Source organism: Notolabrus celidotus, chromosome 18 (assembly GCF_009762535.1).
Source record: "Notolabrus celidotus isolate fNotCel1 chromosome 18, fNotCel1.pri, whole genome shotgun sequence".
NCBI classification, from domain to species: Eukaryota; Metazoa; Chordata; class Actinopteri; order Labriformes; family Labridae; genus Notolabrus; species Notolabrus celidotus.
The window spans coordinates 30322117-30346051 of NC_048289.1; the positions used below are offsets into that span (position 1 = coordinate 30322117).

Genomic DNA, 23935 nt, shown 5'->3' on the forward strand with positions numbered 1-23935 from the left:
ATATGAGAGTGAGCATTGCAGATGGGAGGTTTAATACAGAGGAAGATGGAGGTTGTTTAGCCTGTCTAATTGGGTAATTATGAAACTGAGTAAAACAAGACTCAACTAGATGATATTAAAAGTTCAAAGCGGTTACAGCTGATTTAGTATCTGACTTGTAAACAGAGTGAATGCATGAAAAGGCCTCACAGCAACCACAATACACACTGCAGCTGAGAAAGACACTTCAACTCAAGGTGAGTTCTGTTTGTTAAAGCAGCCATTAGCCACCTAGCGGCCTCGGAGTGAAGCTAACACCACAGCACAGCACAGAAGCAGTAAATGCAGTATAAAATGTTAACTTACAGAGTGTAGCTTGTGTAGCTCGTCCTCTTAGTCACCGTCATCCTCGTTGAGCTCTTTATCCTCCATGTTTGACCACCAGTCCTCAGCCATGTTAGCAGTTAGCATCCTCATAGCTTCAGTTAGACATCTTTGCTCCCACCTTCGTGCTTTCTTTCTCGTTTCTTATGATAAAAACGAACAGCATTCCATTGATATTTGATTAAAGAACTTTTTAAACTTTGCTAAATCGATTCAGTAAACTTTTTGGTACTAGTTGATTAGAAAATGCTAAAGTAAGGTATGTGAATCCACCATTCAAAGGTCAAGGGTCACCAACGGTCGCTGAAACGTCATTACATAAATTAAAAAAATACGATAAATACTTTTATTATTTTCATTTATTGTAAATTATACATTATAAAAAAGCTACATCTACGTCCCAGCATGAATTTAATACAATTTTAAATTAATTAAGATTTAAAGTTTAAAGAGTTGACCTCAGGGGGGCGGGGTTTTAAGGAGGGCCAAGGCAACAAGGTCAACGGTCGTTAAATGACGTTACTGCAACGTCACTACGCAAACTAAATGAAAAATAGGATTTTGTTTACAAAAATTTCTCTCGATTTATTTAATATATCCATGAACGTTTTATTCTACTGGATTTGATGTGAACATTAATATCCAGAATTTTATTATTTTTTAATTCATTTTCTTTTTTTTTTTTTTTAAACCCTCCTTTTACTGTTATTACATTTCAACCTGTCACTACTGAATTTGTTTTAATCCTGCCTGTAATTACTACTATTTAATCCATTTGTAATATTGTATTTATCTAAATTGTATTCTATCTTTAATTATCTATTTTTACTTTTACTTATTTTATTTTACTAATTTAAACTTTTTCTTGATTGCACTTATGTCTGGGTTGCTGCAACAAATGAAATTCCCCCCCGGGGTACAATAAAGTAATATCTTATCTTATCTTAATTTTTACATAATGATGCAATTATTCTGAAAATGTATTATTATCAGTTTAAGAATTACATGAAATACTTAGTAATTAGAAAAATAAAAAGACTAATTTATATGGGAAAGCATAAAACATATGACAATCTGCAAATCGTTTTTTTTATTATTTAAACGTGTATATAGGCAACACCTTTAAATAAATTATTATTTAATTAAGTCAATTAATTAATCTTATTTTTAATAATTAATATATACGTAAACAAAGGTCACATTTATTTAATTCCATATAACTATCTATGAGGTTTTTCTTATTTTAACTTTTTCAACAATGCATATTATCTTGTTTGCCCCTCCCACCTCCATTGTTTCTATGTATGCAGTGTTTGTGTTTTTATTCTTCCCTCTCTGTGTTTATTCCTGTGATGCACCAGTCTAACCCTGGGGGGGAGGAACATAGAGGAAAGGGAAAGCAGCAGCAGCAGAGCCGCTGTTCCCCTGCAGCTCGGCAGAGGGAAACGTTGGACCCTTTTTCCTCCTCCAGCCTCAGACAATAAAAACAAGGCGAAGCCCGCACACACACATACGCACACACACACACACACACGGCAGCATCTCCATTCACCGCCTGAGATCCGAGCCATGTCTGAGGAGTGAGGAAGGCTCTCTCACACACGGCTGGGAGGACTATGGACACACGGCCGACCTGGAGCTGGGACTAGAGATGTAGAAGGATGCCAGCAGACTTCATCTCCCGCTTGCTCCTCTTCGCCTCGGTGTGCGCGGTTTGGGAGGCGCTGGCCAAATCTCTCCCAGAGCAGGGAGCAGTTGGTAAGCTCGCCATACAGGGGATGCAGCACAATGAGGAGATGGGAGTGGTTGCTGTTTTATGGCTTTTGTCGACAGAACCGTCGATCCTTGCAGCCCTGCGCTTTGATAAGATGTTGGCTGAGAGTCAGCGCGCACTGGGGGAGGTTTTCTGCTCCTATCCGCTGCGTAATGTTACCTTTATTGTGTGGATTCCTTCATATATATATCAAAGAGGGCCACACTGCTGGTTGAATGTGATTGTGCTCACATACAGTACATGTGTGTGGTGTTTCACTCTGATCTGAGAGCAGCTTCACCTACCAGGCCTTAGAGATAGTCTCCTGTGATGTCAGGCCTGATTTGCAGTCCACACAGGCCTTCCTTCATATCTGATAAACAATACTGACAGAGAGACTGGAGAGGCTGGAGAGGCCTGAGGTCCTGGAAACGTGTCAGTCATCAAAAACTGCTCTCATATCAGTGCATTAAAAAAAAGACAAAGAACAATAACAGTGATGCATCTGCAGCTTTGAACACACCTCTGTTTATATTGTGGTGTGCATGTTTGAAGGACATTATGTAATTACAGTGCATTATTCATGCTTCAAGCTATTTTGAGCCGCATGGATGCTCACAGACAGAGCTGCATTGTAACTGAGTACATTTACTCGAGTACACTCACTGTGATGACATTACTGCTGCATGCACATGGTGGATACACTCAGATATGATGCTCCTTTTAACAACAACATTCATGTGACTGTGATCCACTTTGGAAGTTCATATTTCAGACTTAACATATCAGATTAGGATGCATGATAGATAAAGCTACCTGCAGGGTGTTGGAGGTTATTTTGCACAGTATGTTTATTTAATGTGAAGTAAAACTCAGCAAGATAATAATATAATAATAATAATAACTTTATATGTATTGTACCTTTAAAAACAAATGTTTGACAAACAAAGCATGGTTTGAAAAACAAAGTAAACTTTTTGAGGAGGAGGGTAGGGTTTTATTAAAATGCAAAACAAAATACAACGCAAGAGGTTCAAAAGAGTAAACGTAGATCAAACAGAGTAAAGTGGTGTGACAATAGACCAATAAATCATTGTTAAAGGCCCTGTGAGGAGTTTTGAACTGGCTGAGAAACAGACTGAAAATGATACTGATGCCTCTTTATGACCTTCAATAGCAAACAAGACCATCAGCAGCAACACTGACACCTTCTCTGTTGTCATTTTTGATGCCTGAAACCGCTCTGAGGGGGTAGGTTTCAGACCAGATGATGGACATCTCGCTTCAGAATCAGCCTTTATTTGACTGTTTTCATGGAGAATAATCACATTGCCTGATAAAGTTAACTTTTAAAAGACAACAGGATGAGGTTTTTGTTGAAAACACTACTTTTGCATGTATAGGACAAGAGATAAGAGGTATCGCTTTGTCCAAAAGGGGGTGCCAGAATCGATACAAAACAAAAGTTCCTCACAGCAGCTTTAAAGAGGTTTTTCTAATATAAATAAATGAAAATGGATGATTAAATAAAGGCATTCAAGGCAAGGCAAGTTTATTTATAAAGCACCATTCATAGAAGAGCAATTCAAAGTTTTACAGCTTTACAGAGTTAAAAAAAACCAAAAAAAAAAACCATAATAATAATTATCAACAAAAACATTCAGCAAACACTTAAAACATTTACATTTTATATGCGGCCAGTTGAAGGACAATAAAAGAGGTTTTCAGAATAGAAGATGATGTCACATCGGGACAATAGAAAAAGTGAAAAGGATAAATTAGAAACATTAAAATAATAAATGAAAAAATAAAATATAATACAATATATAATCAAATCAAATAATGAAATATGTTGATACTAAGTTCTACTTTTGTGCAGGATCTGCGTTTATTTGCATCTTAAGTAACTTCTTACAGATAAATATTCACACAAACAACAATCAATAGAATATTATGCATTAGGATTTACTGTTCAAATGTTCTCCAAAGTGTCCTGAATGTGTTTTGACATTGAAGGTGTACTATGATAGACAAAAACAAAAGTTACATAACACCCTGTAGGGGACTCTCTGCTTAACTGGGCTCTACTTTTGATTCTTGGAGTGCCAAGGTATTTCTTGGCATAATCAGGAGCTGAGTTTACTCGTATTTCTTCTTTCACTGATGTGAATAATCTAGATTTCAATTGATCAATGAATCAGACTTTAATGATAATGATACAAAAACAATTTACTAATGAAAAATTAAAAAAAAGTTCCTGAATGAATCGAGGAAGCGCTGTCATGATATCTTAAAGAGGAAACACTGGAGGATGAATAAGATGTTAAACTTCAACACAGGAAATTGAACTCACCAATATAAATTCAATTAATAAAATAATAAAACAATAAAATATTAAACCAGTAAAATAAGTAAATACAGCAAGTAAAACTAGAATAAATAATTACAATGCTAAGGGGTAATCAGTAAAAATTATGTACGATCAAATCAAATTAATAACTAAATAAAAAATTGAATAATCCACATTAAATTTAAATAAACAAAAAATACAAATTAACTGAATAATATAATAATTTAAAATAAGACAGTATATACTTAAAAAAGTGAGTAAATAATGAATAAATAAAGTAAGATGGAGTAAGACTCAGTTAAAATCAAGACTATAAAGGTCGGTCTTCAGTTTGCTTTTAATAATGTTTATTTAATGTTAATATTTATGTGGCTGCCATTAATTGGCTTTGTTCTTTAATATAAAGTAGGATGCACTTTAGAACAACTAAATATTAAACTACAAACTGTGTATAGGCCTAATGGAGAGCTGCTACAACATCAACATGTCCTGACTGTCCTCACTCCATCCCCACATATTTGAATCCCAGACATCTCTTCATGTCGTTATCCTCTCTGTTACATTAACATCTCAACACTTCATTCAACAACGCCTCAGAGGAAGTTACCTTTTACCTTCTAAACTGTTATTCCTCCATTGTGCAGAACCTAATTTAGATTTAACAGTAATGGATTTCCGCTCCTGTGCAGCTTCCTGACTGATTAAAATGTTGATTAATTGATACCTCGGGTGTGTTTTAGAGCAGCTCGGCAGTTCTCCTGACTCGCGGTTATTTGCAAGGTGTTGTTAAAGTGATTAGCAGACAAAGAATCTGCTCTGATGCAGAACGAGGGGGCTGCTGGGTTTGATGGTTGGAATGATTAGTTTATGAATTGATCACTCAGTCGACGGATGATGTCTACACAACATTGATTTTAAGTTATTGGTTAACTTGTGTGAATATTTCTGCTCTTTCTCAACTGAACTGAATTTACCAACATGATTTTTTCTGCCTTAGTTCCTTTTCAGAATCAGAATCAGAAATACTTTACTCATCCTGGGGAGGGAAATTCAGGCATTACAAGGTTCTCATAAAAAATATGAAGGACAGTTAGATTTTAATAGAAGAAGGAATATAATAAGAAATAAATACAAACAAAATAAAAATAAAATAAAGATCAAATAAAAATAAGATAAAGATCAAATAAAAATGGAATACAATCAAATAAAGATAGAATAGAATAAAATAAAGATCATATTAAATTAGAATAAGACAAAGATCAAATAAAAATAGAATAAAATAAAATAAAAAAGTATATACAGAAGCGCAGAATAGTTAGAGTTAGCTATGTACAGAAGCACTAGGAATGAAGGAAATATATACAATGATTTTAAACTGGCAGGGATATTGCACAGTATATCGCACGCTTATTGTACAGAGTACAGGATATTGTTTAGTGATCAGAGGGAGGAGTTGTGCAGTCTGTAAGGTTTAAGTGACGATGTGAAGTAGATGAGGAACTTGAATCTATCTTCATCTTTCAAATATCTCTCTGTCTTTAATATCTACCGGTTTGATTTAGCCCTGAGGGTTTATCTCGACCTAAAGAGTCAGTGGAGGGTTTACACTCCACTGACTCTCGGCTGTACTCGAGCGTTTGAAGAGCCTGAAATTTCCCAGACTCTCGATGTGACACTGTGACTCTCAGTGTTTCTCTCAATGGAGCCACAGTGCTTCAATGTGGAGCCCAAATGGAGGAAATCCACCCCACAAACTCACAAGGGAGCCTTTATTGAAGCAATTATGGTAATGCTTTACAGCAATTACACACAGAGACAAAAGATACAAACACACAAACACACACGTACATACATGCTGTGTATAATCTGACTGCGGCCATTAGCCCTGTCTCTGGAGGCTCGGAGGGTTTTAGAGGACGACAGCTCCTGGTGCTACAGGGAGCTGAGCAACAACAAGCCGGCTTTTGGAGAGTCAGCGTGTATCCATGGAAACATCCCCCCAGCGTGACCCACATCCTCCCCGATCAGGAGGCGAGATGAGAAACAAAATGTTCAGGCGCTGAAAAGCAGGAGAGGATGAAGGGCAGACATAGCCACGCGATGGATTTATGATGGGAGTGTCTGCGATGACTGCAAACATCATCATCATCATCATCGTCGTCGTTTTAATCCACGGCTACTGGAAACGATTAGTCTGCACCAGATCACCAGGGGACCGTGTTATGGTGCTGGTGCATGATGGTGCTCTGAAACAACAGGATGTTAGTCATTGTAGAGAATACGTGACACACAGAGCATGGAGGAGAGGCCTCCTCATATTGACACCTCAGCTTTAGGCTAACACGAGGACCTGTGCAGACCGAGTGTCAACTTATGAACCTGCATGTTTCCTGTGTGGAAGAGAGTGGGATCATTGGTTTTCTGTGTGGTGAATCATGAAGACAGTAAGCTTTATTCACAGATCGCTTTCAGATCCAGGCTGCAAATGGCTCCACAGCAGCTGCAACACGAAACAGATGTTTTTAAAGAAATCAGGCAGCATCCAGCTCCACTTCAGCATTCCTTTTAAAGCTAGTGAGACGAAGACGAGATGAGAACTCCAATTGTTTTTAAAAGGACCTTGAAACAGCTACTAAATGGTGTTATTTGGCGAGATACATGTGCTACTTTAACCCCTCAAAACATGGACTAGCCAGAGAACTTTCATGTGCAGCAAGTTTGAAATACCTCCAAACAGCTGACGATGTAGCTCTCTCCCTGTGGGCAGAGCAGCTCTCTCCTCCCTTCTTCAAGTGGAATGGCTTCCCAGGGAGCAGCTGGTGCAAGACATAAAACCCACACTTTGGCATTAATATAAAACCGTATTGATTGGCCAAAGATTGTCTGCAGTGTCACAGATCATAATCTACTAATCTACTAATGACAGCTGGGTTGGCTCCAGCCTGAGCGGATGGGAACGAGCACAGGTGACAGATGTCGTCTGGCAGCGCTCTGGTGGAGTGGTTATATGTCAGTATGTTGATCTAGTAAATGGAGATAAAGTTGTATGTAGGCTGTGTCTGGTTAAACTGACATATAACCACTCCACCAGAGACATGAGGAACCAGCACAGGCATGAGGACGCTAACCTGCAAGGAGATGCTAGCTCTGCAAGTGGTAGACACAAATTTGGACTGTTCTGAGTGTTTTCTTCCCTTGCCTCTCAAGGTTCAAGGTTTCTTTATTATCCCTGGGGGAAATTTGTAACAGTACAACAAATTACACCACAACATTACAACATTTAGAACAGTCACAAGATAAAAACAGTAGTGTTATGTGGCATCATTAAGCAGGCCAGTTGCTAGCAGGACAGAAGAGTTTCTCTTCCTATTTGTCCTGCTTTTTGGCAGCGTGTATCTGCGAGGAAAGACGGCGAAACTCACTAAAGAGAGGATGGCACGGGTCCTCCACGATGGACCAGGCTCTGCTGAGGGTCCTGGTTCGATAAAGGCTCCACATGTCAGGCAGGGATGTGCCCGCAACCCTGCTGCATATCTTCACAATAACCTGAAGTCTCTTTTTATTTTTCAGACTTGTGGACCCGTACCAGCAAACCATTGAAAGAGTTAAAAGCGATTAAATAAAACATCTGCATAAAAGTCTTGTTGACAGTAAAACCCCTGAGCTTATGATGAAAATACATTCTTGATGAGCCTTTTTGCCAACAGCGTCAACCTGATGCTTGAATGTAAGTTTATCATTGATAAAAGTGCCAAGATATTTGTGCCTCTTAACATCCCTATCATTTAACGCCCCTTTAAGGCCTCAAATTATGGGACTTGTTCCAAATATGTAGAGAACACTATCCACCAAAGAATATGTCGCACTCTTCACTTCTTGCTGCAGACCTGTGACCCTAAGGAGTCTCAAAGTGTCAGATTTTGTTCCACAGTGTTTCTGCTCAGCTGCTGTTGTTTCACATTAACGGTCCCCTCTAATGAAGGTCACCTGAGACCGGATCATCATGATGCTGCATAATGATGCCGTTCTTGCATCAGAGCCAAGGTGGCCGGATGAATAAAGGTAGAAGATCAATCTCTCTTTTTTCCTTTTCTTTCAGAGGTGCAGATTAAAGTCCAGGTTTTCGACAACAGCGACCTGTCCCCCTTGGCGGACGCTCAGGTGGAAGTTCACGGGAATCAGACCGTCTTGGCGTCCAGCAGGGCGGGCAGGGATGGCGTTCTGAGAGTCAGCTTCCCATACCGCACGGGGACATGGGTCATCATCACAGCCTCCAAACAGGACTACGTCACCAACTCTGTGCCCTGGCACTCCAGCAGAATCCCACGTAAGTCAGCGAGGAGGGCGGTGTGGCTAATCGAGCGTGAAGAGCACTTTCACCGCCTCGTGTTTTATCCTCTGATGACTCCATCAAGGCGTAGAATCCGCCTCTTATCTTCCTCTCTGTCAGTGCAGCTGTCGTCGTGCGGTTTTTGGGAATTCCTCAGAAGTGTTGAATCGAGTCTCCTCTGAAAATAAACAACATTAAGAGACATTTGTGAATTAAATGTGAGACTTTAAACCCTTCTGCTCATCAGAGGGAGGCTCTGAACTCAGTTCTTAGATAGTTTTTGTGAGATTTCAGGCCGTCAGTTTCAGTTATGCGTGTATAAAGTGAAAGGGTTATTGTTTTGACAGTGGATTTGTTTGGCTGGAGGCGATTTTAGACCTTTTTGTGCAGATTCAGTCAGCCCTGTGAGACCTGCAGAACACAGTCACTGCTGTGAACCACCAAAAACCTGAAGAACTTAAATGATTTGACCTATCACATTGTTTCTACTGCTCATCCAGACCCATGCCACATTAATTATCTTCATTTTAGCAGGAGAGTGTGGTTAGGAAATGCAGGGGTGTAAAAAATCTGGATAAAGGAGAGGAAGAATTGAATGTAGCTTCTTTACACCGCTGATAAATCCTGGAAACGTTAAGCTCTGACCTGAAATGTGCAAGAAGGCAGAAGCAAGCTGCGACAACCACAGTGTTATGATTACAGCATGATGGCAGGCGATGCAACAGAGACCTAGCCACATGTAAACAAACAGATGTGCAGACATCTTTTGTGCTTTTTCTCCTTCTGCAACCTTAGATATTTGTTTCATCTTGTTGCATGCCACTCTTCTGGTTTCACTCCAGTACCCCTCACAGAAGTCTAATCTTACCTGGAGGCTGGCAGGAAGTAGGGCGGGTAAAGTCGGGGGGAAGTTTCTGCTGTTTGCGTTCACACACACGGCTCACCCTGAAGAAAGTTTTCAGGACTTTAGTGCATGTGTGAATCCATAAGATACGACTATAGTGAGATTAGGTCTTGAATCATGTTCCTGGAAGGACCGAGAGAGGGTTAACATCGCACAGGGGATCAGAAGAAGTGGATAGAGCATTCATGCATTTGTCCTGTCACAGAACTTTTGCATGAACTTTGCAGAATCTGGTGTTTAGTTTCGTGCTGTGTGCTTTTTAAGGATCCTACATGTCGCTGTAATCCTGCAGAAATCCCCTGGACGCCTGCTGTGTTTGATTAAAGTGTTTCTTCTTTTCAGTGTATGCATCAGTAAGCCTGTACCTCCTCGTCCAGAGGCCAGGGACTCTCATCCTGTATGATGACGTCCTGCAGGTGCTGTCTGGATCTCCAGGTAAAGAAACCTTAGTGTTTGATTCTTGTCCATCCATCCATTTTCTTCCACTTATCCAGGGTCAGGTCCAAGCAGACTGACCCAGACATCCCTCTCACCAGCAACTCTTTCCAGCTTCTCCTGAGGATCCCAGACCAGGTGGGATGAATAATCCCTCCATTGAGTTCTGGGTCTTCCCTGGAGCCTCTCCCAGTTCCAGTCCCAGATTCTTGTTCATGCATGCTTTTTAAATCCTGTTGAATTTGTGAAGGAGCAGTCACAATCAGGGATCTAGTTTTTCAAAGATTTGAACCACAGTGGACAGTTTGACGATGTTAACACCTTTAAAGGAACCATAACTGTGTTTTGCCGCTCTGGTTGGACAGTTTGACCTTCTGACAGTGATTCTGTCATCATGTTTTAAATGAGTCTGTCCGCAGCAAACACAGAAAACTCACACCCGTCTCCTCGACTCACATCTTTCCAACCCATCGTAGATTTAACATTTCAGTGACCCCGTGTTACGAACAAACAATGTCTGACTTTCTTCACCAGGAGCTCGTAACCAGCCGCTGGTGCAGCTTCAGAGGAAATCCCTTCAGCTGCCGTCAAACTCCAACTACACGGCGCTGTCTGCCGCTCTGACCACGGCCAGGACTCAGTATGAGATCGGGGGTTTCCCGTTCCTGCTGGGGCAGGAGACCAACAGCTCAGGTGGGTGTTCATGTGCTTTCTTGTCTCTGCGTAACTGCACGAAGCACTCCATCAGTACAACAAACTACACCCTCTAAACTTTCACTGTACAAGACCTGACTTCACAAGAAAATCAAACATTCTAACCTCCATGTAGGAAGGATTTAATGCAGAGCTGCTGTTTTAGACTGCTTTTAAAGGCATAAAAGTCTGGAGTAAATTCAGGCACAGAAGAGGAAGTCAGTGTTTCAGAGTCTGCATAGTTACATCATGAATTAAACCTCATCACATGTCCCTTTCTCCGCTCAGGTGCAGAAACCGGCTGGACAGACCTGACAGCTTTAGCCGTGGTCAGCATTCAGCTCTTCGACAAAGATGGCACCCCGATCCAGGTCTCGGATCCGATCCACGTCTCTGTGCCGCTGCCGTCGGACACTCGCAACAGGATGGCTACGAGTGTTCCTGCATGGCTGTATCAGCCGAGGACGGGTCAGTGAAACAATGAATTTTTTTATAACACTGCAATTTGGAAGATATTTAGATTACGAGTCTTCCAATGAGAGGCACAGCTGACGTGATTGACAGGCGGGAACACTGTAGCTGTTGGCGAGGAGGCTCAAAGCCCGCCTCTTTACCTCACACTCACTCAACAGCAGTTATGTTGAGTTCAGCATTTCCAATATGGCTGCCGCCGCCGATTGGCCTCAAAACAGAGCTTCAGAAACAGACGGGTGATGTCACGGATACTACGTCCATTATTTATACAGTCTATGGTCATATGACAGCAGCTGTGTGTTCCTCATATCATATGTAACGTCTCTACTTTACGTCTGTACAGGTCTGTGGGTCAGGAACGGGACAGGCTACATCAAGAAGGACGGCCAGCAGTTTGTGTGGAACGTTGTGGTTCCTCAGATGGGATACTGGTTAGCCGCCTTCCCGTCGTCTTCAGGTACAGTAACTCATCTCTGCCTCCGCTCTGCAGTCTGTGTTTCATCCTCGGTGTTGCTGCTGTGCCAGCAGATGTTCCTGCACCGTACGTCTCCTGAGAGAAGATATGAAGTGCTCTCTGTGGTGCAGAAAGCCAGGTGTTGTTGCTCACAGCAGTGACAGACTTTGGAAAGTGCTACAGAGAGAGATTTAGATGTTACTATGGAGCATTATTTATGTTGATGCTTCGATCTTTTTTTAACCCTGAATAAGTGAAATAACATTCACAAACAGTAGCAAGGTAAAAGCATGAGGCTGGAGATGTTTGACGATAATGAGAGGGCAGTGTGTTTTTAGTTTGTTATTTTTAAGTTTTATTGATAGGACAGCTGAAGAGAGACAGGGAATGTGGGGAAGACAAGCAGCAAACAGTCAGGCCCAGAGTCCAACCAGCAACGATGCTACAGCCTCTGTACATGGGGCGCACTTAGACCGCAAGGCCACCTGCACCCCGAAAGCAGTTTTTGAAGAATAACACCACATATGTTTTTACTTCTTTTTAAAGAATGACTCCTGGCTCAAGACTCAAACTCTGTGTCCAATATTTACGATCCCAAACCTCTCAACCTCTAAATGTCTGACTGAGTTATGTCTCGTGTTGATTTGTTGTTGTATGTATTTCTCTGTATCTTGACATCATTGCAGATAAAACAAACCTCAGTGATTCTCTAGTCTTAAATAAAGGTCTAGATGAAGTTTTGAACTGTTCTGTCTTTTAAGCAGGGGTTTTAATGACTGAAAAATGACTGATAGGTGTCTGAATAGTCAAGATTTGTTTGATTTGTTGTCGTTGTCAGAAAAAACTTGGAATATTAGTAGTTGAAAGATCTTCAAAGTGACTCTTGGTCCCCTCTCTGTCTTGCAGGATTGGGTCTGTCTCATCCAGGCCTGAGGGACATCACCACCTACCACACCCTGTTCCTGCTCTCCATCCTGGGCTCCCTGGCCCTGCTTGTGCTGATTCTGCTCTGCGTGCTGCTCTACTACTGCAGGTGTGGGGAGCGTAGGCGCAGGTCTCGGATTGAGCTTTCTATTAGCCGGTTGAGATATGATTTTAAAAGTGATACCTTGGATTTATCATTCGATCAGACTCCAGAGACGGTTTTGTTTTCATCTCTGACCTGAAATGTCTGTTTTATCTTTCAGACGAAAGTGTTTGAAACCTCGTCGACAGCAAGGGAAGCCTCACACAGCCAATCTGAACGGTGCAAAGAGAGACCAGGGCACATCTACGTCCCGCCTGAACCTGATCTGTGGAGGTCATGTGGATTCTGCTGCAGCTAATGACAAATCTGAAATGTCCCCGTCTCGAGACTACCGCAGCTCAAAGGAGGACTTAACCAAACATGTCCCTGCACACATGCTGCGACACGCCAAGGGGAAGAATAATTCAGGCTCCCAGCGAGGTGAAAGCTTCGCTATGAAGGTCACACGAGCAACAGAGACCAACAACCTGGACAACCCTCTGCTGCATGAAGACTACAACCGGAGCTACAGCCCCATGGAGGGGAAGGAGTCTGAGTACCACCGACACCACAGCGCCAACGACAATCGAGGGTACTCCTCCGATCCCCCGTCCCCGCCTCGCTTCCAAGGATACGTGCCGAGCCAGTCAGACAAACCTCCTGAGTACTCAGCCACAGCTGCAGACGGCCTCGCCAGACCCACGTCCCTCAACACCCAGCCAGGTCAGATCATCTTCTGCAGCTCCATCGATCAGATGAAGGAGAACATGTACCGCAGCATGGTGCCCACCCTCGTCATCCCGGCCCACTACATGCGCCTGCCCTCTGAGTTCTCTGGTAAAGATGGAAAAGACCAAAAGGATGGAGACAAAGACGGAGCACAGATGGGAGGAGGCCAGCAGCATCACCACCACCACTCCGGGAAACAAGGTCAGCAGTCACAGCAAGGTGGATCCCAAGGTGACGACTCAGAGGAGCCCAGCTGGGCGTCCGACTCCTCCGGTGGGCCGGTGACGATCCCCGTGCTCTTCAACGACTCCACCATGGCTCAGATGAACGGCGAGCTGCAGGCTCTGACGGAGAAGAAGCTCCTGGAGCTGGGCGTCAAGCAGCACCCGAGAGCCTGGTTCATCTCCCTGGATGGACGCAACAACGCTCACGTCCGCCACTCCTACATTGATGTTGCGAATGATCTGAGTGGAGGTGGAGGTTGTGGATTCTTGAGTGGTCCGAGCAGCGCTGGCCGAGACATCAATCTGGAACCGCCTCTGGAGTCGCAAGAACGCAAGTCCGGAGTGAACCGGAAGGGCAAAGATGAGCGCTGGGGGACAGGAGGACGGAAGAGCCATGGTGTCAGCAACAGTGGAGGGAAGACCTACTCCAAGCTCGCCTACCCGGCGGACCACAGCGATCCCAGCAGCAGCAGCGAGGGCCGCCCGGTCTCACCCGAGGAGAACTCCCTCACCCCGCTCCTCGACGAAGGCCCGTCCTCCCGAGGGTCCACCATCCCCAGGAGAGGGCGCAGTCGTGTGAACAGCAGCCGCAGCAGCAACAGCGAGAACCGCCGCGACTCCATGACCAGTCCCGAGGACGATCCAGACGACAAAGACGAGAACAAGAAGAGTCCCTGGCAGAAGATCGAAGACCGGCCTCTCATGGTCTTCCACCCCAGGAAGTGAACTCTCCGATCACTGGACCTTTTCATGATCTTAACGGGGGGGAATCTGAGTGATGTGTTCACAGAGAGATCTCACAATAAGCACAACCATGCTTCACTGGTCCATTTTCAGGTTGTTGTTTGACCTTTGTGTTTCTGGTGAGGTGCTTTTGCACTTTTCGTAGTCTTACTGTCGGTGAATCTCACTGGTCTCCACTGAGAAGATCTGTCGCGTTCTGAAACCGATCCAGTTTGTTGTGAACTGTGTCACCTATCACGTCACTGACCCATCGTCTGAGCCGTTGCATCTACTGACTGTGGAAATAGCCATTTTATAGAGCAGAATATAAGAGTAAAGCACTTACTAATACTTTGATAGATCATTGAATGAGACTCGTGAAGTATTTGGAGGTAGATGGAGTTTTATGGGAGTGGTGGGTATAGAGTTAGTTTCCTTCCCTGGACTCCTGAGGTTCATATCGATGGTAGAAGATGTGCACTTGTTCCTTTATATACCTTGTTCCCTTGACTGTAAGTAGAGTAAGTTTTCTTTAAAGGAAACGTCGTCCCAGAGCTCGATATGTTTGAAACATATCACGTGTTCTGATTTCTCCCCTGTGATGGATAATGCAATCTATTAGATCCACCGTGCGGCTTGCATTTTGCTCCTTCAGGGATGTTCTTGATTTTCCTCTTCTTCCTGTATTGTGTTCATGTGTTCGATCTACTTATTCAGATTTGAAATGTTGAGCATCGTCTTCATCCTCTCTGTCTTGATTAATCTACGTCTCTGCCAAAAGTTTTTTGCATATCTGCCTTTCTCCCGTTGTCGAAGGCGAAGACTTGAATCTTTGCGGTTTCCTGACGTGTAAATATATTCCCAAACATTTGAAAGACCATTTGGTAAAGAAAGTTTGCATGCATACACTATGAATGTATGAAATAAAGAGAAGGCACCAAAAGCCCCCCACAGTTCTTCGGGCTCCTGCGTAGACAACCCCCCCAACCGCCAAGAACCGTTGTACCATCACTTTACTTGAAGACTCACCTGTTTGATATCCGACTGAGACCTACAGGGGTTGTTTGTAGGCAGGACCTGTACCACTCCTCTCCTGTAAGTGCCTTCTTTCACAAAGGATCGAGTGATAGGCATGCAGGTCCCTTTTTAAATGCAGTTAGACGTCACCTAAACTAACCCGTCGAGATCGGCGAGCACTAATAAGCACACTGCATCGTGGTAACAACAACAACTCGTCACTCTGGGGAGCATGCCTGCCAAAACTTACGACTTTTCTTGCGGCTTTTACGTCCTTGAATATCTTGATTTCTTGTATCTATCCTCTTTTTCACCAAACTTGTAAATGGTATGATGATATATGAGATTTTATGTGTATAACGATGTGCATGTAACTTGTAGATTAGGGTGTTTTTAACGAATCCTTTTTCGAGCTGATCCAGGATGTTTGGCGTTTAAAAAAAAGAAAAAAAAAGTGATGCACTGATGCATTGAATTGTGTTGCCAAATGAACTTGGTTAAACGAAGATACACTGACTTTTCCCTTAATCCAGTTCTAACAAATTCACTTCCGGTCGTTAATGTTTACAACAGTGACATACTGACCAACACGCGCCCGCTGTTTCTAGCGTCACCACTGCCTACGACACATCAACAACTGTGAATTAATTACGTCTTCATGCAGATTCTGAAATTCCTGATTTTTGAGGAGTGGAAATCTTTAAAGGCTGTGTGGAGGGTAACGCTGATCTGTTGGTCCTTATCTCCCATTTGCTTGCTGTTCATGCGCGTGTGTAGCCTACAGAACAAACTGAAAATGTGATGTGATTCAAAGTTTGAAGAAAAACACGGCCATGAAACGACTCCTACTGAACGGTCGTACCCACTGCTGTAACTGTACATTTCTTTGGACCAGATATTGGACTAATTATGAGTTGTGCAATCGTGGTTTCCTTGCTTGTTATTTTTGTTATGTTAACATGAGAAGACCTGTTTTCTCAGTAGATTTTGTGAACCTGTGTTTGGACAGAGAGAGTTCAGTCACATGAACTGAAGAGGTAAAGAGGGTGTGTTGGGGTTATTGAAGAGGATTGAACTGTAGGCCTTCATCCTGTGCAGTGAATCATTCGCTTCATGAACCTGGTCAGTTGTTTGTAAACTGTAAATTGATTCTTTCTGTACATGAGGAAAAATGAAATAAATTTGTTCCCACCGTCAGTCGGCATCTGGGCTTTTATTTTGAAAATATAAAGGTAATAAGCTACTCCAAGAAAAATGTAAAAACTAAAAAAAGAGCCAAAAGAAAGGAAGTGATCTGACCCTGAGCAGCAGGGGTGTGTCCAGACTTCTTCAACTAAGGTGGCCGAACTCTGGCACTGAAGTGGATGTGAATGAGTGCACATCAACACAAATAACCTGCATTTATTTATCCTTTTTATTCCCACTATCCATACCTACTTAAACTACTAAACATAATGTGACCACAAATGTTATATTCCTGAAATGTTCTTAAATTAAAAAAATAACCTAGTGATATTAAAATCTTATTCACTGGAAGATGTAAGGAATTAAAAAATACTTATTCTAAAACCAAAATTAAAGAATTGGTAGAAACGTTGTTGAAGGCAAGGCAAGTGACAAATCATCATAGTTTGAGATCAGGACTACGTAGTAGGGGTTGCACTCGACCAATCAGGACAGAGGGTAGGAGAGTAGCTCTGATTGGTCCATGATAACGGGAACGAGGGGAATAATCAAAGTCAAAGTCAAACTCTTCTTTATTGTCACATAAACGGCAGTATGGACCAGACATACTGAGGATTTGATATTATGTTTCTCTCTCAGACTCAAGCAATGACAACAACAGGTAAACATAGGAAAGCTAGAAAAACATAAGAAGTAAGCTAATAAAAATAATAAAATACAGTTTAAAACTTTGCTATAGTGCCATTTAAAATCAAAGTGAGTATGTGCGTTTGAGCCCTGAGGATGACAGACCTCAGAGTTAATTTGGGGGGGCGGGGTCAGTGACCGGGTTAAGTCTGTGAAGGGGGCACTGTGGGAAGAGGGGGCCAAACAGGGAGAGAGTTCAGCGTCCTGACTGCCTGGTGGATAAAGCTGTCCCTCAGTCTGCTGGTTCTGGTTCTGGCCCGGAGACACTGCGTAGTCTCCTTCCAGATGGCAACAGGCTGAAGAGGCTGTGAGACGGGTGGGAGGGGGTCGCCTGCTAGCATTGCTTGATACAAAGGCTTTGGAAAACACAGAGATTTCACCATAATCTCAAATTACTTCAATTACTGACGAGCACCGATGGGTATAATGACTTTTTTTTCCAAACTCAGCACAAAAAAATATAGTTTTTTATCCCATCCCTACCAACTGCACCTTTAATGTTGATTGTCCTGCATGAGGGCCAATAACAATCCATTACTGTGGAAGCATTGGTGCATTTAGTGTTGAATCTGAAGATGTTTGTTATGACTTGAAAATGCTCAATAAAACTGAGTGCATCTATTTGTATTGTATTTTAGTGAATGCATTTGACTTGATACCTTGTTTTTGAACTTTCCCTCCAGTTAAATGATAAATAGTTGATGTTATTCAGCTGTGTTCACCTCCTATGTTCCCCTCTGCTGTCAACTGTCTCTTTAAGTGCAGCCTGCAGAGTCACATGTGAGTGTGTCATGTGATAATTGAATTGTGAGCAGAGAGAAAAACAGCCTCTCACAGCCTCTGCTTTGTGCCCTGGATGTCTGCAGCTGCAGTGAAGACCACATATATGTGACCGGCCTGGACTCACTGCACCAAACACAACAGGTAAGAACAACTCACCTGTTTCCCACGAAGAAGAGAGACTTCCGCTCAACACCATTCAAACCGGCTAGCTCACTGTTAGCCACCTAGCATGCTATGCTAGCTTGTTTTTCCAGTGGATTAGCTGACTTCTTGTTAGCTTGTTGATTTGAGTCTGAGCTGGTGAAAAGTGTGTTCCTGATCCTGTCAAGTGTTATAATCTCCTCACGTGTTCATTATTGCATGAGTTATAACACTTGTTATTAATGTGAGGCTGAATCATGATGACTAATGATGTTTCTGTTACAGGAGGTGTCACAGGAGCAGCTCAGGGCTCTTTGTTCATAAACACAGGAGTCACCTGATGATGATGATGGTAATAAAAACACTCATTCATTAATGCTTTTAAAGTCTTACTCAATATTTAATTTAACAGCCTTATCCAAAAAGGTTGGGTTTTCAGTTGTTTTAGGAAATAATAAACACATTTATTTATTAGCACAGACAACAAATCACTGGAGATGTTATCATAAGCTTGAAGAAAACACCTGATACCTGATCTCACAGTTAGTGCAGGTATCTGGGAACAAAGGAAGAAGCCTTGGTGTGAAAACAGTAACCACAGAGGCTCTCAGGAGCAGAGATGGAGAGGGACTAAACATGAGGATAATATCTGTCAAAGTAAAAAAATATATCTCCGTACAAAAGAGACAAAACATTTTTATTTATCTGTGATTGTCAGGTGTTCTTTAAAGTAAATGTAAGACTTAACTTTTTTTTTTTGGCTTTTAACTTAGTAACTGAGTAATTTTCCTTTAGCCCTGGACTGCATTATTACCATTATGACCATGGTTTAGCTTCAGTTTTATGTGTTTATTTTTATTTCATTTTATTCTATTATCATATTTTATTTTTATTTTTATGGTATTTATCTGGTTTTGTTATATTTAATTTTGATTTGATTTCATTCTATCTTGTTATATTGGATTTTTATTTTTTCTGGTTTGATTTTATTCTATTGAATTTATTATAATCTTATTTATTTAATTTTTTTTCTGTTACTTCTGATTTATTTGTATTAATTTGATGGTCATGGTTTTTTGGTTTTTTTTGAAATTATCTTTTTATTTGGAAAGGCAAATTCAATCCATCACATACATTAATAGCAACCTTAGTCTTTCAAGAAAAATAAATAAAGATGGACACAGAAAAGTCAGATAATTTTACACTTATTGCCCTTCCAGGATTTTCTGTTACGGACCAGTATTTATCTCAGTTAGAAACAATAACAAAACAAAACAAGTAAGAACCGGGAAGCGCACCCCTCAGACAATCAAAAACACAATGGAAAAAAAGAGAGCAGGTTTACACAAAGCACAGTAAAAGTCAAGTGAAGTCAGATCTTATTGGTCATGGTTTTATTATTATAATTTTTTTAAGTTATTTTCATGCTTTTTTGTCTTTATTTGTTCTCTTTTATTTATTTATTTATTTTTTCTCTCTGTAAAGTGACGTTCAGTAACAAAAAAGCGCTACATACAAATCAGATCAATTATAATTATTATTTATTTGATAGGACAGCTGAAGAGAGACAGGAAATGTAGGGAGTAGAGAGCGGGGGAAGACGTGCAGGAAATGGTCACGGCCAGGAGTCAAACCGGTGACCTCTGAGACGAGGACTGTAGCCTCTGTATGTGGGGCGCTTAGACCACTAGACCCCTCCATGATTTTATTTTTAAGCATGTTAGATCACTTTCCTCTCCACTTTTATCTGTTGCTATCATTTTCTTTCGCTCTGTTCTTTTGTGAAACACTTTAGGCTGCATGCTTGAATATATGAAAGGTGCTATATAAATGAAAACGAGTTAGTTGAGGTCCTCAAATGACACTACGTTAAAAACAGACATGACTCTGTAGTGGAGATCACTGCATGGGTTGAGGAACACTCTGAAAAAACACACCATGCTAAGAGGGAACTGTATATAACTAAATCCAAAAATACTCCAGCTGGTCTGACATTTCGGAATTTGACATTCTTTTTGGAAATCATGGACCCCACTTCTTCTGAGCCAAAGAGTAAAAAAGAAGTAGCTAAATGCTGCAAAGTGCTCTGCTCATGGTGGATTAAGATGAGATCAGACTGAGTCCTGTCTGTAAGATGGGACTGGATCTGATCCTGTCTTGATGTTGGGTCTTTGTTGATAATAGAACACAGAGTACGGTCTCTGTTTGTAAAGCAACATATACTGCCAACTGCCAAGTAGACTACGCCTTAATCAGGGAAGGACTTCACAGTGTCAAACTACATTCTGTACATACTACAACAGTATGGCTCTGAAGTAGGAGGGTCCAGGTCCTGAACTGACCCACCTGCAGTCCAAACTTGTTACCTGAACTTGTCAAAATGTGCACATCATTTACCAAAAACAATAATATTACTCAGTTTCAGTGTTTGAAATGTTGTTTTAAGTTATATTTTACTCCTGGTTCCAACTTTATTTGGAAAAATTGTTGTACTTGTGCATGAGTATCTCCATTTTCTGCTTCTTAATGCTTCTACTAGACTGTGAAGTGAAATCAGCAGATTAAATATGTGCTTTTATAGTTTGCATGCTTGATCCCTGAGGGGGCTGCAAAAAAGAGGAAGTGTGCAAATATTTCAAAGTGTAATATCACAAATATTAGCCCAACATCTCTGAAGATTTCTCTGTGTTTGTGCAGTTTTTGCTTACAAAAGGAGGAACGGCTGACCTTTTATTTTGCAAGCCCTCCGTGTATCAGACGTGGTTACTCAACAAGCCTCTGTTAAACCCTGAAGCTAATATTGGACACAATGAACTGGCTTAATCTATCAGACCTTACACAAGAGGAAAACTGAATCCAGCTGATTACTTGGATAGTTTTTCTTTGACATATGAGAGTAAAAATGAAAGCTTTTTGAGATCAGGAATAATCAGATGGTCTGAGAAAGTAACTCTTTACTTTGGCCCTAAAAAGTGTTAGAGGAACAGAAACTGAGGTTGTATGTGAGGTATTTGTGTGCTGGTTACATCATGTACAGTGTGGTTGTTGTGTTTTGTACAGCTGTGGATTTCCATAGACGTGAACTTTTCAGCAGAAACCTGAGTTTTGTCTGTGTTGTAATCCAGTTATCAGCTCGGATGTTTGCCCAGCTGCTGCCCTTTTGTTCTCTCAGAAACAAACACAGAAACCATCGTGATGAGATAGAAACACTGTGCTGCAGTTCAGGATCTCTGTGTGTGGCATTCTACCACACAGCTGATAACTCTCCTCTGGTTTTCGTGCTCAGACCGTGCGGATGGGGATCCTGCTTTTAGCTCTGCTGGGCCTCAGCGCAGCGCTCGTCTGTCCTGATGGAGGCATGTGTGAGGACAAAAACACCTGCTGCAAGAACACCGTGGGAGGATACGGATGCTGCCCGCTTCCTCATGTGAGTTATCAAACAGTCTCATGTCTCACAGGTGTGAAGTGTTCATTTTTAGACACTGATGGGGCTAATTACTGCTGACACATTACACTTAAAATAACATATTCTGTAGTTACTGCACAGGTGAAGCGTTTTTTAACCAGAGGAACTTTACCCTGGAACTATGTGCGTTTCAACCGGAGGAACCAGGGTGTAAATGTAGTTCAGGGGTAGATCATCTCCCCCCTGAAAAACTCCTGCTTGGGAGGTAGTACTTTTCAAAGGTCCCGGGTCTGATTGGTCGATTACCTGCAGTGTTTTTATTTAGCCCGCCGTCCACAATAACATCACACACATCTGTGATTCACTTGATTTCTCTTTCTTTCATTAGTTTTTATTTGTTCTATCTTTTTTGTATGTGTGTGTACTTTTCAAAAGAAGAAGCTGTGATTCTCTTGATTTAGCAGCTTGTAACAGTAGTCTTCTCTCAGCCCACCATGAATGCGTCTCTCCTCCCGGTGTTCCGGTTTTAAAAGTGACCCTGTAAACTGGAGACCTTCAGCTGAACGTGTCAGTGTTTGTGGAGTTTACACAGCTGTTGAAACACAGAGGGAGTTCCTGGGAATGCAAACTAGTTTAGTTTTTATTAAGATTTCAAAATATCCTCATCAGATATTTAAAGATGGTCTAAAGACGTTTATGAGGGATGCATCCGGCTGAGAGTCTCCAGTTAACAGGGTCGCTGTTTAAACCAAAACACTGGCCGATCTCTGCCACGGCTTTTTGAGTTCAAAAGGATTTTAAAACCGTGTTGAAACATCTTTGCTACTCACGCTTCTCTCCTCTGACGTGTTGATTCACTCATTGCTTTTTCCATGTTCTTAACTGCAGGTGCAAAATTTTCACTTTTTTCATGTTTTCTGTTGTTGGAGCACAATTTCAAATATGAGGAAATTCAATCTTTTCGACAAGCTCCGGGTTAACTTCTCTGTCAAAATATTTTGTCACATATTTTTTTTTGAATTTTTTTTTTTTAGAACTCGTGTGGGAAAATCTTTTTTTTTTTTCAAAATTTTTTTGGTCAAACTTTTTTTTTTTTCAAAATTTTTTTGGTCAAACTTTTTTTTCAAAATTTTTTTGGTCAAATAAAATTTTTTTCAAATTTGTTTTTTTTTCAATTTTTCTTCAATTTCTTTTTTGTAATTTTTTTTTTTTTTTTTTTCAAAATTTTTTTTGTCTAATTTTTTTTGTCAAATTTCTCCAAAAACCATTCACAGTCATTGTTTTTTCCATCTGTGATTCACTTGATTTCTCTTTCTTTCATTAGTTTTTATTTGTTCTATCTTTTTTGTATGTGTGTGTACTTTTCAAAAGAAGAAGCTGTGATTCTCTTGATTTAGCAGCTTGTAACAGTAGTCTTCTCTCAGCCCACCGTGAATGCGTCTCTCCTCCCGGTGTTCCGGTTTTAAAAGTGACCCTGTAAACTGGAGACCGTCAGTGTTGAAACACAGAGGGAGTTCCTGGGAATGCAGTTTAGTTTTTATTAAGATTCCAAAATATCCTCATCAGATATTTAATGATCGTCTAAAGACGTTTATGAGGGATGCATCCGGCTGAGAGTCTCCAGTTAACAGGGTCGCTGTTTAAACCAAAACACCGTCCGATCTCTGCCACGGCTTTTTGAGTTCAAAAGGATTTTAAAGCCGTGTTGAAACGTCTTTGCTACTCGCGCTTATCTCCTCTCACGTGTTGATTCAGTGAATCCATCTGTGATGAAATATAGCACCATCTAAAACAGCGCCAGCTGAGTCTCTTCATGCTAACAGGCTAACTGTTGTGTTGCTCATAATGATACCTGCCTGTCCGTCTGCTTCTATGGAGTCATCTGTGATGAATGGCATTCCTCTTTGTTTTACTGCCCTCTACTGGTCTGGTGGTGTAGTGCATTTACTTTTTTTTCCTCCATACGTCACTGGCCTGATTTGCACAATCTACCCGGGACTTCAGCCCCGCGGTCGAAATGCAGACAACAATGGGGGCACAGGAACCTTTTAGTTCATGGTAAAGTAGTTCTGGGGGCTAAAAGACCCCGGGACTCTTGGTTGAAATGCACCTGTAGTTGTTCACTTGTAGCTCTGTTAAAAGCGACTTAATGAAACCAGAAGTGCTCAATGTGGAACAACAAGTCATGCAAACTTTACTTTGTAGTGGAGGTTAAAACTTCTACCAAGCTTCAAAATATTCGAGCAGCTAAAACAATCCAATCTCTGAATCCGTCTGC

General features: G+C 41.4%; 3 protein-coding genes and 1 long non-coding RNA gene across 7 annotated transcripts in view; 2 read left to right on the plus strand and 2 right to left on the minus strand.

Moving 5' to 3' along the window:
- Positions 1-656, minus strand: part of LOC117830530 (partitioning defective 6 homolog beta-like) — a 107323-nt gene extending 106667 nt beyond the window's left edge. The window contains 1 exon segment of the mRNA XM_034708678.1: positions 346-656. The gene's annotated coding sequence lies outside the window, so the exon portion shown is untranslated.
- LOC117829822 (protein FAM171A2) lies at positions 1-16652 on the plus strand. The gene is made up of 9 exons (XM_034707530.1): positions 1-236; positions 1725-2121; positions 8566-8793; positions 10043-10135; positions 10670-10828; positions 11117-11296; positions 11646-11759; positions 12663-12789; positions 12944-16652. Exons 2-9 carry the CDS (start codon positions 2025-2027, stop codon positions 14439-14441), a joined length of 2496 nt encoding a protein of 831 aa, XP_034563421.1. The 5' UTR covers positions 1-236; positions 1725-2024; the 3' UTR covers positions 14442-16652.
- LOC117829841 lies at positions 7650-18480 on the minus strand. Its single transcript, XR_004634703.1, has 3 exons — positions 18267-18480; positions 8061-8974; positions 7650-8012 (listed from the first exon to the last, which is right to left on the minus strand). It is a non-coding gene; the product is annotated as an uncharacterized LOC117829841 (long non-coding RNA).
- grnb (granulin b) overlaps positions 18088-23935 on the plus strand; it is a 17099-nt gene continuing 11251 nt past the window's right edge. Inside the window, exons 1-4 of one of the 4 annotated variants that reach the window (XM_034707526.1) lie at positions 18088-18251; positions 18537-18603; positions 21185-21187; positions 21538-21678. In XM_034707526.1, the coding sequence (XP_034563417.1) occupies positions 18592-18603; positions 21185-21187; positions 21538-21678 (156 nt within the window). In that variant the 5' untranslated portion in view covers positions 18088-18251; positions 18537-18591. Of the gene's footprint in view, positions 18252-18300; positions 18418-18536; positions 18604-21184; positions 21188-21537; positions 21679-23935 lie in introns of those variants that run through there. The other 3 variants (XM_034707527.1, XM_034707528.1, XM_034707529.1) reach the window with 3 other exon arrangements.